Genomic DNA, 19060 nt, shown 5'->3' with positions numbered 1-19060 from the left:
ACACACACACACACTACTTGGGAAGAATTTACCATAATATTGGCTTAATGGCAAAATTAACATTCTCCATCTGTTAAGAAAAAAAATAAGATTACTTTGAAAAACAGTTTGCTTTTAGAGAAATACACATTTCAAGAATATGTTATAATTGCCTAAGAGCTGGGTAGCTGAGGACAGGGGTAAGAAGAAGACTTTTCACCGTATATTTTTATGTGCTTTCTAAGTTTTGAACCATATGAAAGTGTTACATATTCAAAAATATAAATACAACTTTATAAAGGAAAAAATTAATGATATATTTGCTATTAGGAAATGAAATTAAAATGTCATAGATAGGGACTTCCCTGGTGGCGCAGTGGTTAAGAATCCACCTACCAATGCAGGGGACATGGGTTCCAGCCCTGGTCCGGGAAGATCCCACATGCCCCGGAGGAACTAAGCCCATGCGCCGCAACTACTGAGCCTGCGCTCTAGAGCCCAAGAGCCACAACTACTGCAGCCCGCGCACCTAGAGCCCGTGCTCCACAACAAGAGAAGCCACCACAATGAGAAGCCCGAGCACCGCAACGTAGAGTAGCCCTCGCTCGCCGCCGCAACTAGAGAAAGCCCGCACAGCAACAAAGACCCAACGTAGCCAAAAAAAAAAAAAAAAAAGTCCTAGATAATAAAAGATGGTTAAGAGCCTTGGGACCAAGGAGAAGTTAGTCACCTAGCTAGTTAATATAACACCCTCTCTAGCCCCCAAACCTTTTGTTAATTCAAGTTGATAGTTACCTTATTTTTGTTTAAACATGGGGGGGCGGTGATAACCTGCCTTCCAAAAAAAAAAAAAAGAGGGTCTTCTTCAACAAGACCTAGATTCTCCACTGCTCAGATCCCATTAACACTAATCAGCACAATGATTAAGCACATTGTGGTTAAGTACTCTAGTTGATTAGGACTCCTTCAGAAAAAAAGGTTCCCATAGCGACAGGTAAGGGCTATCATCAAACTCAGCTTTTCAGCACAGGACTTGATGTCACAGATAGGAGAGTTAAGATTGTTTTAGTATTAATCTGGAGGCTTGCTTTTTGAACTTCACTTGACTTCATCCATTCAAAAGACACTTATGAGAATCCCTCTGTAAGCCACCGGCAGTACCAAACATTGAAAGGCAGGAGAGCTAGGAGAAAGACCTCAAAGATAAGATATGGTTCCTGCCCTCAAGAATCCCAGTCTGCTGAGGAAAGCAGCCACTGAAAGAAATAATGACATTGTGATGGTAATTCTACCCCTAAATCTATAATCAAGCCTGTCCTCACCACTAGGACTGGTCAGTTTCTAATCTAGTTTCACTTTCCCCATCTTCAAGCTGCAGCACAGCTGGGTTTCCAGCTGGCTGGGGAAGAAAAGATTCTTTAAATAAACAGCACTTTAAAAATATGCAGTCGCTTTTGCTATACTGAATTTTGTGAACCACCTTGCCCTAATATGTGAATCTGGGTGCCACATTAATTTAAAACTATCCTAAAGAACATAAAGTCCCCCAGGAATACACCTTTTCTAGCTTTAACAACAAAGTACACTACGTTGGAAGAAAAAGGCAAATCATAAAGTGCCAAAGGAAGAATGATCTTTCTTTTAAAAAAAAAAAAAACTATTGCATCTATTCAATAAGGAAACAATTTAAAAAAACATACACATATAGGAAAGCAAATGATAGAGTGTGATTAAACCAAAATATATGCAACCGTCATTAAAAATGTAGGACTATTTGCAGAACAGGATGCTTTCATAGCATTGTACAGAGTTGCTAATCCCTGAGAGTCCTTTTCAAATCTTTTTCCTGTTCTTTCCTCAGAAGGCACAGAAAACACCTCCATATATGTAATCTGAGAAATGCAAAGATTTTACTCCACTCTTTACCACCAGAGGTAGTAATTTGGGATGAATGATAACACATTAGATCTATAAAAATGCCCCTCTGGCACACATTGCTATTCCAGAAGGACTTAACAGGCTACAAGTCAACATTTCATAGTTGTGGTAAAATTAGCCATTTATGAAGACCTTTATCTCTCTGTATGGTACCTTATCCCAAAGTCCTGGCCCACCAAAACACAGCTTTCTGGACAATCTCCCTAGGAACCATACCTCTCAGAGCCCAGACAGGCTCACAGCTGAAAATGGCTAAATAAAGTAACAATTTAACCACAGTTGCTCAATATAACGGCCAGGATGACAGTTTCCAGGTGCCAGTTTCCCTATTTTGCAATGGGCAGATCTGCTCCAAGGAGAAAATGTTCCCAATGACCCTGTGGCCCAGACGGCTTTTTTTAGAGATAGAAAACAGAAAATGAATTTGTTAGTTATTTCCTGCTGAGCACAAGTAAGGTGTTGTGGTTAGTTAGGAAGATTTGTTTCCTTATTTAATATACCATTACTAGTGCATGTTTTCTTCAACCACATTGTAGAAAATAAGAAAATGTAGTTTATGCTCTTCTGTCATATTATCACCAGTTCCACAAGTTTCCTCTCACAAAAATGTCCTTTAATTTCTAATCCCCTTAGATAAAGCCCCCCAACTGACTCGTATCTATATGCTATCAACTCAAAGCAAAACTTTTTGCACTCTAAAATGTTTACTCCCATACACTTTCCTGCCCCTTGATGATTTGTGATGTATGAGGGCCCTCTCGTTAGCAGGGATTGCAGTCCTAAATTTATCTTTTTGAGAACTATATTGCACATGCTATGTTCATAATATGAGAGGACCACAACCTAAAAGCAGACTATATTTCTGAACCCCAGTTCTTTCATGATCTCCACATTCAGCTATTAAGCTATTAAACACTCACTAAAACAAACAAGGTAGAATTGATGGAGGAAGGAGGAAAGGAGGAGGAAGACAGGGGACGATGACCATTGGGGCTCAGTGGACCAGACAAGGGATTATGTGGCAATGTGCGCGATGCACATTCAGGAGCAACTCACTGAAAGCCAAAACAGAAGCTGTCCTTGGATAAGGTTCAATAAATGTTTTTACTATTTCCCACTGCACAATACAGTTCCACAGCTCCCCAAGGGATCTCAGACAAAATGCTTAACACAATAAAAAATTAGAAATTCTTAACTGGTCTCAATTTGTCATCATCAAACATTTCAGAGCATAAAACCAACATTAAAGAGCAGTCAACAATATTCCTCAGGACAATGTCAGAGAGATAAACTGCTGTTATCACCAAAGGTTCTTTCTTCTTATTAAGACACTGCAAGAGTCTTCTGATTACAGTGGTCACAGTTTAACATAATACCTAGATATACTCTCACCACTAAACTAAAATTCGTCTCCTGAAGGACAGGGGTGGGGAGGGGGCGGGGGACGTGGGGTAGAAGGGAAGCTTTTGAAAGTCAAAGGCATTGATCTAGAAAGATGAGGGCAGCAAAACTTCCTACAAGCTGTTACACATTCTTTGCTACTCAAAGTCTATTTATACTACTCAGAATCACTTGGTAAACTAGTAAACACACCAACTTCTATGACAGACCAGGACATCTGTCACAATTCAGTGATTACACAGCTCAAAGTCACACTGCAAACACCAAATCCAGCCTTTGGGGATAAAATGAAACCCCAATATGAATAAGCACAAGACAAGCTAACATCAAACACTCCAGTCTGGGGACAATTTGGTTCGAAATATCTTACTGAGAAGTAAGTACTGGATTCAGGGACAAGAAAAAAAAATATCTTAAACTGACATTTCTTTGACTTTTGACATTGGAGACCTCCATTCCCAGCTGCACAGATCTACAGATTTCAGTGTTTTGTTTCTAATCACCTGCATTCCTGTTCAGCACCCAACATCATGAAGATGAGATATGCAGTCAACACATCCTGCTGGTGAGATGTCAGAGCTGAACTTACAGCATTCAGCAGAAGTTACTCTATTTTGCCGTCATCACAATCAACAGACCTAGGAAGATCTCCCAGAAACAGCCAAAAGAGGTGTCTGCTCACTAGTCGTGGAGGTTAAGAGGGCTGTGCTACCAGCTTAGAAAAGACAGGCAATCACGATGCAGAATAAAACCCTGAGCCACATGGGGGACAGAAAACAGTAGCAGAAAAAGTCCCAACTCTGCCTGCGCCAGCGGTGTGGATGAGCTGACCGGGAGCCCAGGAGAGGAAGGAGGGGGCGGGGGCCATGATTCCCTAGGAGAACTTGTAAGCGGAGGCCTTCACAGCCTGGGAATCTGCCCAGCTGCTCCTGCAGACCCTGCCAGCCTGGGCAAGGCAGGCCCGTGGGAGCAGAGCGGGCAAGGCCTCCGAGGGTCACTCCTGACTCACTGAGCCTCGGGCCAGCAACACCAGGACCTCTCCGTTTTTCCTGCCGCTACTGGGCTATGATGGCAGTTTTCCAGCCCCACATGCCATACATCAGCCGCAGATCCCTGCTGGCACAGGCCAGCGCGTCCCCCCGCCCCCACCCCTGGCACACTTTGAGCCTGATCCTCCTTCTCCCCAGCCCAACACCCTCACCCACCATGCCAAACGCCCTGCACAGGGGCGGCCCCACCCCCCAGCGGCCGGCCGGGGCGCTGCCAGGCCTGGGCACCTGCAGCACCTCCCGCCCCACCCCCATTCTCCACAGCTTCGCCCCTCCCCCCTTTCTCTAGCAGAGGGAGGGGGCGACTCACCGCAGTCAGTGCACAGGATCTTGCCCACCTCTTTCTTGAGGTTTTTGCCGTTGGTGTCAAGAGGGGCAAAGGCTGTCTTAAAGACCAAGGGCTGCTCCGTGGGCTCCAGGAAAAAGATGTAGCGCTGGTTCCTTTCGAGCGGCGCACAGGAGCCCACGCTGATCACCTGCTCGCGCTGCAGTCCCCCGCTCCGGAGCGGCCACTTGTCCAGCACCTTCACCAGTGCCACCCGACCCGAGGCGGGCGGCTCACGGGTGCTGTTGGAGCTGGAGCCGCCGGCCGGGGCCAGCCCCTGTACCTTGCCCTCCACCACCACGGGTGCCTTGTACGCCTGGTCCTGCACCGACTTGAGGCTAGGCGAGTAGCAGGCGAGTGACACACCGAAGAGCAGCATAGAGAAGCCGGGGGCCGGGTCGCGCCTCATGCCGCCGGCGGCTGCGGCTCGCGAGCGGGCGGCGGCTCTCCGGGCTGCGGGGCTGCGGGGCTGCGGCTGTTGCGACGGCCGCGGCTCTGGGGGCGCAGCGGGACGAGAGATGCCGCTGTTGCTGTCGCTGCTGCTGCTCCTGCTGCTGCTGCTCTCGCCGCCGCTGCTGCTGCTGCTCCTCTCGCTGCTGCTGCTGTCGCTGTAGCTGCTGCACCGAGCCTTCTCCAGTGGCGGCGGCGGCAGCGCTGAGCAGCAAACCTGCCGCATCTGGCCAGGCCATTTGGGGGGCTCCGCCGCTCCGCCGCCGCCGCCGCCTTGGGAGGGGAAACCAGAGCCCGCTGGAAAACCGGAAACAGCGTAACGTTAGCGCCTTATAGCCCTCCACCCGCAGCCCGGGGAGGCGGCCCAGCTAGGGCAGGGGGCAGGCGGCAAGCGGGCCGCTATGCGCAGCGCGGAGGCGCGCAGCGCTCCCACCCTGCGCGCCAGGACCTGGAGGTGGATGCGGAGGATGGGACGTCCGCCCACTTGCTCTCTCGCGCCCCCTCTACCCCCGAACCGAGTGGGGAGCGCGGCTTCTGCAGGGGAAGCTTGGGACTGCACTGCTTCAGTGCCCGGCTTCAGGGCCCGCAGGGACGCGGGAGGAATTGTGCTACCCTTTGCTCTTGGGATTTATGGGCACGACAGTGGGGTAGTCCGTGAGCAGAGGGCGGAGTAGAGATAACAGATTCTGGCACCGTCCTATGAAGGGGGAAGTGGGACATAGGCTGTGCCCTGCCTTTGGACATCGGCTGTAGGAGCCAAGGAGATTGTCACGGCCCGGGTGACTGGCCAGCCTCCTGCCTCCTGGGGTTGTATACCCCCTTCCCTGGGAGGACCCTAGAGGCCAGCCCTTAATCGGGCCCACGTGCTTGGCCCTGCCACCGCCAGGTGAGCGCTGGAGATTCGAGTTAAGGTGGGGGAGGATCCCAGCCCCGTCATTTGGGGGAGAATTGGGGCTACATGGAGTCTTGCCTCGGCGTTGAGGACACCTAACCCCGGGTGGTGGTTGAGAGAGGGTCCAGTCCCCAGGTCTCTGGGCTTTCTCCAGAAGCCAGGCGGGACCAGGTTACACGGTATACAACCTCATCTTCTTTTAAAAAAGCCTCCTCCTAAAGGAGGTGGGGGCTTCTTGGGAGCCAACCTAAGAGCCAGAGCCGGTTAGGGCCAGAGCTGCCCCACAGGAAATGGTTTCTTTTTAAAAGTGTGCTGCTTGCAAAGAGGCAGGAGAGTTTGCTCCACTGAAGCCAGCATCTGATTTTAAAAAGCGAGTTAGGGATCCATTCTCCTTCTATCAATAAGGATACAGGGAGTTTTTAAGACCCAGCTTATATCCCTGAAGGATATGGAGCTCAGGAATTCCAGTGAGGTCTTGGAGAATCTTATCCCTGACTGGGGACTGCAGGTAACTGGCCCGAGGATGTCTGACTTTGGCTAGGAATGCTATTCTGGAAAGGCAAGAGGGAGCTAGAGCTTTCCTCTTGGCTAAGACACCCCCCAAACGTAACATATTCAAAGCCAACAGCATTATTTCTCCCACCCAACTCCTAATTCCATATAATCATTAATGGAACCGTTTTATTATACTTGGCCACCCAATCCAGCAAGTCCCTCAGTCTCATTTTATTCTCCCTCATCCAACCAACAACCAAGTCCTTTGCCACTTCTTTTTTTAAAAAAAAATCCCCGATTTATCTAGCTCCTCTCCAACTCTGCATGAATACCCGAGGTCCAAGTGCTCCTCACCTCTCACCTGGACCACCACAAAGCCTTCTCACTAGTCTCCACACCTTTCACCTCATCACCCTCCTCCAGTCCTACCACTGCCAGAGTGATCTTTCTAAAAATAAAATATAAATATGATTTGGCCATGCCACTGCTCTCAGGAGTAAAGTCCAAACTCTTCAGCATGGCTCTTCACGGGCCCCCTCTACTTAGCCAACTCCATCCTCTGGGAGCCAAGCCCCTACCCTAGCAGTCCTCAGCACATCATACTGTTTCTTGGTGTGCTTCTGCACATGATGTCTCTTGTGTCCAGGAAGCCTCACCTCCGCCTTGTCCACCTGGAAGACTATTCTATCCCCAAGGCCTAGCTCAGCAGTAAACCTCATCCCTCCCTCCCTACATATGCACCACCATCCTCACCACCATACGCATACAAGATGGAATTAATTCCTTCCTCTTCTGTGTTACCATGTGCCTCATACATATTACTGTTATGGCAAAGACCTATACTGTACTTCAAGCAGCTATTAATGGGTCTGCATTAGACCCATCAGACTAAGCACCTTAATGGCAGAGACTGTGTCCTATTAGGCTTTAGATACCTATCCAAAACAACAACCAACGTAGTGCCTGGCATAAAATAAGGATCAGCAAATCCTTAGTGAAAGAAGGAGGGTAGGAATTAAAGAATGGAAATCAGCTGTCTTAAAGGCATCAAGCCAATCTTGTTGGCCCCTTCAGTGTCTCCTTTTCCATTTTCATCGATCATAGCTATAAGGAAGATTACTAACTCCACCCTCGCATTTTGCAATGGAAGAAACAATCCCAGGGAGGAAAAGGGTATTACTCAAGATCATACACAGCCAAGATTGTACTCAGTCTTCTGTTCCTGAGACCAGGGTAGTGGCGAAGAGCTTGTGCTCTAGGGTCAAGCAGTACTGGGTTTTAAACCAATTTTGTAAGTTACTAATTTTGACTTGACTCTATTTCCCTCTCTAGGGCTTAGCTTTCTCATTCGTATAATGGAGACTATACTAGGGTCTACCTCATAAAATTGTTTTTTGCTCATTGTGTACTTAATTCAATAAACATCTGATGGAATGGCTCCTCTGTGCCCAGCACCCAGGCATGGGACTGGTCACTGGATATACTGCAGTGAACCAAACTGACACTGTCCCCGCTCCCAAAGCTCTTACTCCATTCGGGAGACAACAGTAAACAAATAGGTGAAATAGGACGAATAGGTAACTGTCCTGAAGGAAATAAACAGGATGAAATGATAGGAAATAATGGAAAGGGGAGAGGGTAGGTCTACTTGGATAAGGGAGGGTTTCTCTGAGGAGATAACATTTAAACTGGGATTAGAAGGATTTGAAGGATGTGGATTATGTGAGATAACAAGTGTAAAGTGCTTAGAACAATGCCTGGTGTAGAGTAAGGGCCAAAATTAATGTTGAACGTTATTGATATTTTACTTATACCGGTGGTTCCTAATCTAAGAGCTGAGACTCTTTGTGTGGTATGTAGTTATTGCACACTAGGATTTTCTGTATATTAAAAATGCAGTGCATTCAGGGAGCTGGGGATCAACATGTACACACTGCCATATTTAAAATGGATAACCAACAAGGACCTACTGTATAGCACAGGGAACTCTGCTCAATGTTATATGGCAGACTGGATGGGAGGGGAGTTTGGGGGAGAATGGATACGTGTATATGCATGGCTGAGTTGCTTTGCTGTGCACCTGAAATTCACAACATGGTTAATTGACCATACTCCAATATAAAATAAAAAGGTTTTAAAAATGTAAAAAAAAAAAATGCAATGCAATTTTTCAATACTAGAGGCCAGGGTGGTGAATAACAATACATATTCCATCTCTTTTTTTCACATATCCATTTTAAAGTATAACAAGACATTGTTAAGTATGCAGAAGAGTGCAACAAGGTGAAGAGGAGTGGCAAGGTATGTTACCATTTTGTCTTTTTTTAAAGGATACATACATAAATATTCGTAGATCGTAGATTACCTTTGAAAGGACACAGCAGAAATGGAAACAATAGTAGGCTCTGGGGAAGGGCACTGGGTGATGGAGGATGGGTGGCGGAGGAATGTGCAAGAAGAATGCTTTTCATGGTGTTCCCTTTTGTACCTTGTGAATTTTTTAATCAAGTTCATATACTACCTATTCCCAACAATGCTTGAGAGAGGATCCTCTAATTTTTTTTACTGATGCTGATTTTTTTTATCATGTATTTTCTCAATCAGAAGTGACCTAAAGTAGAACTATTATTATATGGGATTCCTTGAAATTTTTTTAACTTTAAAATGAGATTCTGGTGCTAAAAAAGAGAATTATTAGGGAATTAAAAGGTTGGGAATTATTGCACTATAACTTTATCTTCTTTAGAATGAAAAGATAAGTTTTGAGATCCCAATTGTCCACAGAGGGTGGAGACTTAGGCAGAGATGTCTAAAAGGAAGAGAGGTCCTTGTCCAGATTTCCCCAAGGTGTGGTGTGTGTGAAGATAAGCTTTACAGAATTAACATTTAGTAGAGAAGAGAGCCCAGTTCTCTTCTGGCTTTTCCTTAGGGATCAAAGTGAATTGGTACACAGTCTCAGAAAATAAAGCTTGATATTCTGAACCTGCTAACTCTTCACTGTAATTCAATAATTGATAGTCAAAATAATAATAGCCACCATATTTAAATGGCCTCTTGTGTGTCAGGAGCTTCATGTTCATATTTCCATGCCTCAACAGCTTTGCATTTTACAAACTGAAGAGACTTACAGAGGTTTAGTCACTCGCCCGAGCGGCAGGCAGCGTTGGGATTCCCATCCAGGCTCACTTTATGCACAACACCGTGTCTCTCTGAGGGGAAGGCGTCCTGCAGCCTCGCTTTCATTGTTGTCTGAGAGGTCTCCAATCTCTCCAAAATACTTCTACCAATGTCAGACTCTTTGAAATGTACAACACTGGCAAGCAAATGGTATAAGCATCATTTTACAAAAGATGAGGAAAACTGAGACTCTGAGAGAATTTGACTTTCGCAAGATCACAGAGCTACTGATAGGACCAAGGTTTCTCACAAACTCAAACTCACATTTTGGGGCGTTTTTTGGTTTTCTTTTTTTTTCCTGTCTTTTATTTATTTTTATTTTATTGATGTATACTTGATGAAATTGTCATATATTTAAAGTGTACAATATGATAATTGGATACATGTATACATTGTGAAAGGATTCCTACAATTAACTCATTAACAGTATCTACCACCTTCTATACTCTGCCCCCCTTTTTTTATGAGAACACTTAAGTTCTACTCTCTTAGCAAAGTTCAACTATACAATAGTTATCAACGACAGTTACCATGCTATACATTATATTCTAAGAGCATATTCATTTTATAACTGAAAGCATATACCCTTTCACCAACCTCTCCCCCTTCCCCCACTCCCCAGTCCCCAGCAGCCACCATTTTATTCTCTGTTTCTATGACTTTGTTTTTTTTTTTTGATTTCACACATAAATGATACTATGCAGTATCTGTCTTTCTCTGGCTGACTTATTTCACTTAGCATAATACCCTCCGTGTTCATCCATGTTGTCACAAATGGCAGGACTTTCTTCTTTTTTCAGGCTGAATAATATTCCATTATATATATATATACCACAGCTATGCATTCATCCATTGATCTTGTTGTTTCTGTAACTTAGCTACTATGAATAATGCTGCAATGAACATGGGAGTACAGAAATCTCTTCAAGGTAATGATTTTGTTTCCTGTGGATCAAGCTAATACTTTTGAACAGAACCAGACAGAGAAATGGAAGGCAGACCTGTTCACTATACAGGCTCCCCACATGCTTGTGAAAAAACTTGTTCATGGTAGCAGTGGGCTGTGTCACTACATAATAATCACTGAGAACAAAAACAGAAGTAGACAGAATGGTATAGACATACTGAATTCAAGATAGAACACCCACATGAAAAGCTTGGCTTCTTCTCCCAGATCCCTCCCACACGAGGATGGACTTCTTCCAGCTTTAGCCGATTCAGTGGCCAGAAATGGCCACAGAACCAGGTTACATGGCTTATTACATCCCGGAGAACTGGTCCATCAAGGTGATGTGTATGGCCTTTATGTGGTCACTGGGTCTCACAAATCAAGCCAAACAATTTGCAGGACAGTCTCATTTTCTAAGTAAAGATATTTTGTAAACTTCTTTTTTTTCTCCTTTTGAGATCTGTTTTCTAAATTTGGCTTCCAGAGTCACTCTCAGGTTCTGTGCGGTTAATTTCTTTTCCTCCAAGGATTTTTAAACAAGGGACCAGATAGAAAACAGATATTGAGACTCTGAGGATGTTAGCATTGGGAAGGAATCAGCGTCAATGTAGCCCAATGGCCTCCTGTCACAGAGGAAGACGTGGAGACCATGCAGACTATTGGATTTGCTCAAGGTCACACAGCCTAGTTAGTGGCAGAAACATCACTAAAACCCTGACTTCCTGCCTAGTGTTCTTTTTGTTTATGTTGCAAAATCCTGGCTCCCCACATACTAGAATGGGAGCTTGGGCAAGTCACTTCACCTTTCTAATCCTTACTGTCCTTCCCAAATAAAATCAGGATAATAATATACCTACCTCTAGAGGTTTTGTGAGGATTCAGTGACATAACGCATGCAAAATGCTTCACAGTACCTGGCACGGAGTAACTGGCTAAGAGCATGGGTAATGGACTCAGGCTGCCTACATCCAAGTCTCAGCTCTGCCAATTACTTAGCTGACATTTGGCCTAGTTACTTAACTTCTCTGGGTCTCAGTTTCCTCAATGGTAAATGCGTAAAGTGATAATAGTTCTTACCTCATTAAAATTGCCGCGAGTCTTATAGTCAAAAATATTATATTGCAAATTTGAACGTTGCTAAGAAAGTAAATCTGAACAGTCCTCATCACAAGAAAAAAAATTTTGTAGCTTTTTATGGTGACAAATGGTAACTAGACTTATTGTGGTGATCATTTCCCAATGTATACAAATACCGAATTATAATATTGTACACCTGAAACTAATATAACGTCACGTGTCGATTATACTTCGATTAAAAAATTGTTGTGAGGGGCTTCCCTGGTGGCGCAGTGGTTAAGAGTCCGCCTGCCGATGCAGGGGACGCGGGTTTGTGCCCCAGTCCGGGAGGATCCCACGTGCCGCGGAGCGGCTGGGCCCGTGGGCCATGGCCGCTGAGCCTGCGTGTCCGGAGCCTGTGCTCCACAATGGAAGAGGCCACAACAGTGAGAGGCCCACGTAACGCAAAAAAAAAAAAAAAAAAAAATTGTTGTGAGTATTAAATAAGAGAATATATATAGCACACTTAGAATAATGCTTAGCACATGTTAACTAGTATTAGTCTGACTAGAATAACCATTTTCTTACTTTAAGTAGACATACTTTACCCCAATTCAGCAGTTTTAAAACCACCCATTTTCATATTTTTTGAACACATGCTAAAATTCTTAAGCATAGAGCCTGATGTTCTACTTTGTATGTATATTTTTAAAAGTCACATCATTGGTAGTCCCAGCTCCCAATCAATAGAGGACATGATTCAATAATTTATAGCCAAAAAAAAAAATTTATAGCCTAGGGTTGCATCAAGAGTCCAAGGGCTTACACTCTCCAATTTGCTGAAGAGGGCAGCAGCCCCTCTGTCTGAGTTGTTCCATCTGGGATAATAATACTTATTTCTTTGTAAAGTGCTTTGAGACCTTTGAATGAAAAGCACCATGTGAGCACAAATTATTATCTCTTTTCCAGATATCAGTTTTAGATTCAAATCCACAAGCTCCCTAAAATAGACCACAGCAGAAGTACAATCTGGACACAGATGTATCTGTCCTGTGTTATTTCAATCAGATAATACATTCGTGCTTCGCACCAGCATTCGTTTTCTTTTAAGCATCATAGCCTGTCTAATTTGGATTGAGAAAAAATTAGATGTCTTTCAAGCTGAATGTTTTTGCTGTTTAACATTCAAAGATTTTCCTCTCTCTGTTTTCCTGATTTGTGTATTTGGAATCCTCTCCTGAGGTCAACAGGAATTCTGAGGTTGATTCAACTCTGGGGGCGTGAAGCAGGATGAGGAGAAGAAATTAGTCCCTTACTCCCAAATCCTCAGGCCAGTGTACCTTTGAGTGTCCAATTCAACCTTGTTTCTACTTCGTAATTTCCAGTTCATGTGCCTTCTTTTTCATTTACTTCCCAGACACTTCCAATATCATCCAAGGTCAGAAATTTGAAGACTTCACTTTTCCTGAGTTTTCTTTAAAATTCATAAATTTATTTATTCTACCAAAAAGCATTTATGGAACACCTACTATGCATACTGACCTAGATGCAAAGAAATAATAGCCATGGTTGCTGCTAGAGCTAAAATCTAGGCAATATTAGAGTCAGGATCTATTATCTGTTGAGCTAGCACCTGCCCTGGGCCTCTCCCCTACCCCCACTCCCCACTTTTCTTCTTTAATGTCATCCCTCCCCTTTGCCTCTCAGGCTCAGTGTCCCACTGTTCTCTCAGCTCTCCCAATTCTTTTTTTTTTAATATAGAACGCTTCACGAATTTGCGTGTCATCCTTGCGCAGGGGCCATGCTAATCTTCTCTGTATCGTTCCAATTTTAGTATATGTGCTGCCGGAGCGAGCACCAGCTCTCCCAATTCTGAGGGCAGAGAGAGTATGCTCTGCAAATGCTAGGTCCTCAATATTTGCTGAACATGACAAACTCAATCACACTAAGGGATTAATATCTACTAAGGCCCAATGCATAGCTCCTTAAGTCATGCCTTAGTTTCTAAGACATTTTATATTATTCATCCCAAAGTGAATTTATTTATTTCCCAAATAGTTTTATTCATTCTTTTCAAAAAACCGTTTGATTCATATTAATTTTGCAATGTATCACTCAAAACTATCTTCAGTGTCTACTCTGGACCAAGCTTCATACCAGATGCTGAGAATGCAGGCGCAAATAAGACACACGAGGTCCCTGCTCTTGAGAGCTTATACTCTTCAAGGGACACAGACACTAAAAACAAAACAAATACATAAAACATTTCTGTAAGAGAAAGAAAAGAAGAAGGATGAAAGAGCGAGTGTGTGATATGATTAGATTGAAAACGACTAGGACAGAATACCACTTGCAAGGATGGCCTTTCTAAGTAGGCTACATTTGAGCTGAGATCTGAAGGATGGAGAGGCATCAGCCCTGCAAAACTCTGGGAGCAGAGCATTTGAGGCAGAGAGAAGAATACCATAGGAAGGGCCTGAGGCAATAGCAAACTTGACATGATTCAAAGTATGGAAGGAGCCAACAAGACTTGTTGGAAGATTGGATGAAATGGGTAAGGAAAATAGAGTGATCAAAGATGACTCAATTTTTGGTTTGAACAACTGGACAGATAATGGCACCATTGATTGAGATGGGAAACTGGCAGGGGACATAATAGGGCTGGAGAAAAGAGAAAATTCCATTTTTGACATATTGATACCAAGATACCTTTAGACATTCAAATGGAAATTCAATTCCCAGCTGATATGTAAGTCTGGACTTCAAATGAGAGGTCAGAGTTAGAGGTTTAAATCTGGGAGTCAACATATAGATGGCGTTTAAAGCTATGGCACTAGATAAGTTGATGAAAGGAGAAAGTTGATAGGGAAGAGGATATAGAAGAGCACAGCCCAATACGTTATATGTGAGCCACATATGTAATTTTGAGTTTTCTAGTAGCCACAGTAAAAAAGTAAAAAGAAACATATGAAATTAATTTTAATAGTCCAGTATACCTAGAATATTATTTCAATATGTATTCATATAAAAATTAATGAGATACTTTACATATATTTTCATGCCAAGTCCTTTTTTAATTAATTAATTAATCAATTAATTAATTAACTTATTTTTGGCTCTGCTGGGTCTTCGTTGCTGCACGCGGGCTTTCTCTAGCTGGGGTGAGCAGGAGCTACTCTTTGTTGTGGTGCGCAGGCTCCTCATTGCGGTAGCTTCTCATTGCAGAGCATGGGCTCTAGGCACGCAGGCTTCAGTGGTTGTGGCACGTGGGCTCAGTAGCTGTGCCTCGCGGGCTCTAGCGCACAGGCTCAGTAGTTGTGGTGCGTGGGCTTAGTTGCTTCACAGCATGTGGGATCTTCCCGGACCAGGGCTCAAACCCGTGTCCCCTGCATTGGCAGGCGGATTCTTAACCACTGTGCCACCACGGAAGTCCCCATGCCAAGTCTTTTAAACTTAGAGAGTATTTTATGCCTACAGCATGTCTCATTTCACACTAGCCACATTTCAATTACTCAATAGCCACGTGTGCATAGTGCAAGTTTAGAACTTAGCCCTGGGAAAACTCAACATTTAGAGGTTGAACAGAGGAGGAGGAGTAGTCAGGAAAGGAGACTGAGAGAATGGTGCCATGGAAGTCAAGAGAAGAAAGTATTTTTTAAAAGAGACTGGTTAACTGTGTCCAATGTTTATAAGAGGCTGAGTAAGATGAGAAAGAGCAATAGAATTCAACAACATGGAGGTCACTGATGACCTTGACTGAAGCTGTTTCAGTGGAGTGATGGGTTTCCTGGAAGGAAGCCAGAATGGAGTCAATGAAAGGTAAGGAAGTGATGACAGCCAGTGTAAACAACTTTTTCCAAAAATTCTGCTGTTCAGACAAGCAGAGAAATGAAGCACTAGTTGGAAGAGGATGTAGAGTTGAGGGAGGGTTTTTACCAAACCAGGAGATGCTAGAGCATGCTTGTAAGCTAATGAGAATATTCCAATAAGAAGGAAGAAATAGTTGTGGGGAAAAAAGGGGATAATTGAGGAGGGAAGCCCTTCAGAAGACAAAAGAGGATGAGCATAATAGCACAAGGAGAGGGGCTGCTCTTGGACAGAAAAAATGATTCTTCTATTATAATAGGAAGGATGATAGAATATGGATACCATATCCGAGTACAGATACAGACTTGTTTATAGATCTGGGTAACAGGAATCTTCATTTTACCACAGGGCTGAAGCCATAGCAAAAAAAAAAAAAAACCACGAAAAACATAGTGTGCTTGTGGAAGGGGAAAGATGGGGAACTGCATTCTTTTTCTTTTCATGATTAATGTTAAGTGAAGACTATACTTTTTTCACGGTCTGGATTATTGGTGTCTACTACCCTCCAGGGTACCCCTTTCTCTGGATCAGGTTACCTGGGAACCAGTTTAGTAATCACAAGGTTGTTGTTTTTTTTAGTTAATTAATTCATTTATTTTGGCTGCATTGGGTCTCCGTTGCTGCATGTGGGCTTTCTCTAGTTGCAGTGAGCAGGGGTTACTCTTCATTGCGGTGCACGGGCTTCTCACTGTGGTGGCTTCTCTTGTTGTGGAGCACGGGCTCTAGACGCGCGGGCTTCAGTAGTTGTGGCACGTGGGCTCAGTAGTTGTGGCTTGCAGGCTCAGTAGTTGTGGTGCACGGGCTTAGTTGCTCCGCAGCACATGGGATCTTCCCGGACCAGGGCTTGAACCCGTGTCCCCTGCATTGGCAGGAGGATTCTTTTTTTTTTTGGATTTTATTTTATTTATTCTTTTATACAGCAGGTTCTTATTAGTTACCCATTTTATACATATTAGTGTACATATGTCAATCCCAATCTCCCAATTCATCACACCACAAACCCTACCCCGCCGCTTTCTCCCCTTGGTGTCCATACGTTTGTTCTCTAGGCAGGCGGATTCTTAACCACTGCACCACCAGGGAAGCCCTCACAAGGTTTCTTGATGATCAGAGTCCCAGGGCAAAGAGAATGAATAATCTTGAGGTCATTTCATTCAAGCTGTAAAAAGAGCCTGAGGAACTATCTCTGATACATATAACAGGGTACACACGTTTGTCACATTCAGAGTCTCTCTCCCCAGAATAATCTTGGAAATGGAGTGATAAAATCACCTGATCCAATTTGTGGGACAATCCACCTGAGGCCTATTTAATCTTATCCCTAGTTGAAAGTCTAGGCCTCCTCCATGCCTTTAAGAATTTTGAAAGACTTCTAAAGGGGAAATGTACTGAGCAGGGTCCCAAGCAGGAAATAATATTCTACTCAAAAAATTTCACAGAGAATAATTTATTAAAGGGCCTGTTTACAAAGATGTGTGCAGTTCAGGAAATAGCAGGTATGTAGAGTCACCCAGGGATGAGCAAGAGTTTGCTAAAACCTTCCCTTCCCCAGACATGCAGGGGCAAGGTGAAGAAAGTGTTATGGGAGCCCAGAGAATGCTGGAGCCCCGCGAATGCTGGAGCCCCGCAGGAGGGGCTGTCGGGCAGCTACTTTGAGAACATGGTAGTAAAGTAGGGAGAAAGAAGGGAAAAGAAATACCCCCGATCCCTCTTTCTTCCTGCTCTTCTTTCCACCCCTGTGCCAAGCTTCTGCTCAACCCATTGGAAGCCAGAGGGCAGGGGAACCCAGGTGATGTCACCCATAGAGATCAGTGCTCCATGGTTCAAAGCAGGATAGGAAAGGATGGAGAGTGAATCTAGGAAAGGGGGTGGGTCGGGGGCAAGCAGAGTATAATTAGCACAGGAAGATAAGATATCCTTACATGAAACAATTAAAGAAACAACTAAATGAAAGAACATATCAATATTAGGAATATCAACTAAATAGGACTATGTATGGAGCACTAAATATGTGACAGAGATGAAGGGAGGAGAGAGGGAAAGCTGAATAAAACTAGCTAATTCATAAGGCTATAGTAACTCTTAGCTTTCTTTAAGTTTTCTTACTAGACCAGAGGTTTGGAGAAGGGGGGATTGATTATTTTGTGTCTTGTTTTATCAAAGAAAATGCTTTATTTTCCCTTTATTATGTACAAGGCAGAAAATCCGAGAGGCAAAAATATATGTTTGACTTTAGGAGAAAAGGGATCCTCTGTAGATTTTCATATCCTCTTATCCCAGTCTCCCTCCACCTGCACCACTGGAAAGAGGTCTAAACCTCCAGGAGACAGTGGCTTACTGAAGCTTAAATTTGGACAAAAGCTTGATGCAGACATTTGAGGTTACTAAGCTTCTGTCACCATATGGACACAATCAAACAGAAAGCAATACTGCATTGTGGTTAAGAAGGTAGGCTCTGAAGTCAGATTGCTTAGACTTAAACGCTTGCTCTACTACTCACTAGCTGTATGACCTTGGGCAAGTTACTCCTCTTTTCCTCCATGCCATCTGTAAAATGGGGATAATAATAGTACTTATTCCACAGGGTCATTTTATGAGGATAATATAAGACACTTCACATAAAGTACTTGGGATACTGTCTGGCATAAAGTGAGTGCTTAAAAATCTTATTAATAAAGCCAATTTCCTGATTCCAAAGTATTCTGCAACCAACTCCATTTCTCTTGAATAACCTGGTCTTGGTATCATCTCCACATCTTTAGATTTGTCTCTGGAAACCGCACCCCCTCCAAGCGTGCGCGCGCACACACACGCACACACGCAGTAGATAGTGGAGTCCACATTTATAGCAAAGGTATAATCATATACTTTTTTTTTCCCCCAGCGGGTTCCCACCTCCCCCAGGGACGCGGGGCGCGCGCGCGCGTGCGCGCACACGGCCCCAGCCAACACGACGGCCGCCGGGTAGCCCCCTCCCGACGGCCGCGGCGGGGTGGGGTGGGGAGACCAGTGGCGCGCAGCGCGGCGACCCGGTGTTCATATACTTTTAAATTCATTCATGTGCTCACATATTTATTGAGCACCTGTTATGTTCTAGATACTGGATTAGGTGCTGAGCACAATATAAAACTGAGAAAAAACAAACACAGCCCTTGCCCGAGGAGCTTGTGATCCAATGAGGTATACAGACACTAATCAGATTACTACAAATAAACACTGTATGATAGGGCAATGATAGGATCATTAGTGAATCATGATATTACAGCTCAGTTTTTTCAGATTCTAGAGAAAAGGAGTTAAGCGGGCTTCTGCGAGCTACAAGTGAGACATAAAGCTGTGATGTCCAGTAGGGTAGCCACTACCCACATGTGGCTATTTACATTTTAATTGTAAGCAATTAAAACTAAATAAATTTAAAATTCTGTCCTTCATTTGTACTTGCCACATTTCAAGTGCTCAAGTACCATATATGACTAGAGGCT

The 19060-nt window shown here is 44.0% G+C and overlaps 1 protein-coding gene and 1 non-coding gene across 6 annotated transcripts in view; both read right to left on the bottom strand.

The window, feature by feature from the left end:
* Window positions 1-5597, bottom strand: part of NRG2 (neuregulin 2) — a 180431-nt gene extending 174834 nt beyond the window's left edge. For 4 of the 5 annotated variants that reach the window (XM_027095786.1, XM_027095804.1, XM_027095796.1 and 1 more), the window contains exon 1: window positions 4678-5518. In XM_027095786.1, coding sequence (XP_026951587.1) covers window positions 4678-5368 — 691 coding nt within the window. In that variant the 5' untranslated portion in view covers window positions 5369-5518. Of the gene's footprint in view, window positions 1-4677 lie in introns of all 5 variants that reach the window. The other variant, XM_027095776.1, reaches the window with a different exon arrangement.
* A 7865-nt stretch (window positions 5598-13462) lies between these two features.
* LOC113617726 (U6 spliceosomal RNA) lies at window positions 13463-13569 on the bottom strand. Its single transcript, XR_003431735.1, has one exon. It is a non-coding gene; the product is annotated as a U6 spliceosomal RNA (small nuclear RNA).
* Window positions 13570-19060: the final 5491 nt, after the last annotated feature.

Source organism: Aethalodelphis obliquidens, unplaced genomic scaffold (genome assembly GCF_003676395.1).
Source record: "Aethalodelphis obliquidens isolate GAN/ISIS:26980383/991018 unplaced genomic scaffold, ASM367639v1 scaffold4, whole genome shotgun sequence".
NCBI lineage: Eukaryota > Metazoa > Chordata > Mammalia > Artiodactyla > Delphinidae > Aethalodelphis > Aethalodelphis obliquidens.
The sequence above is the reverse complement of the archived record's forward strand: the minus strand, read 5'-3'. Positions and strand labels throughout refer to the sequence as shown.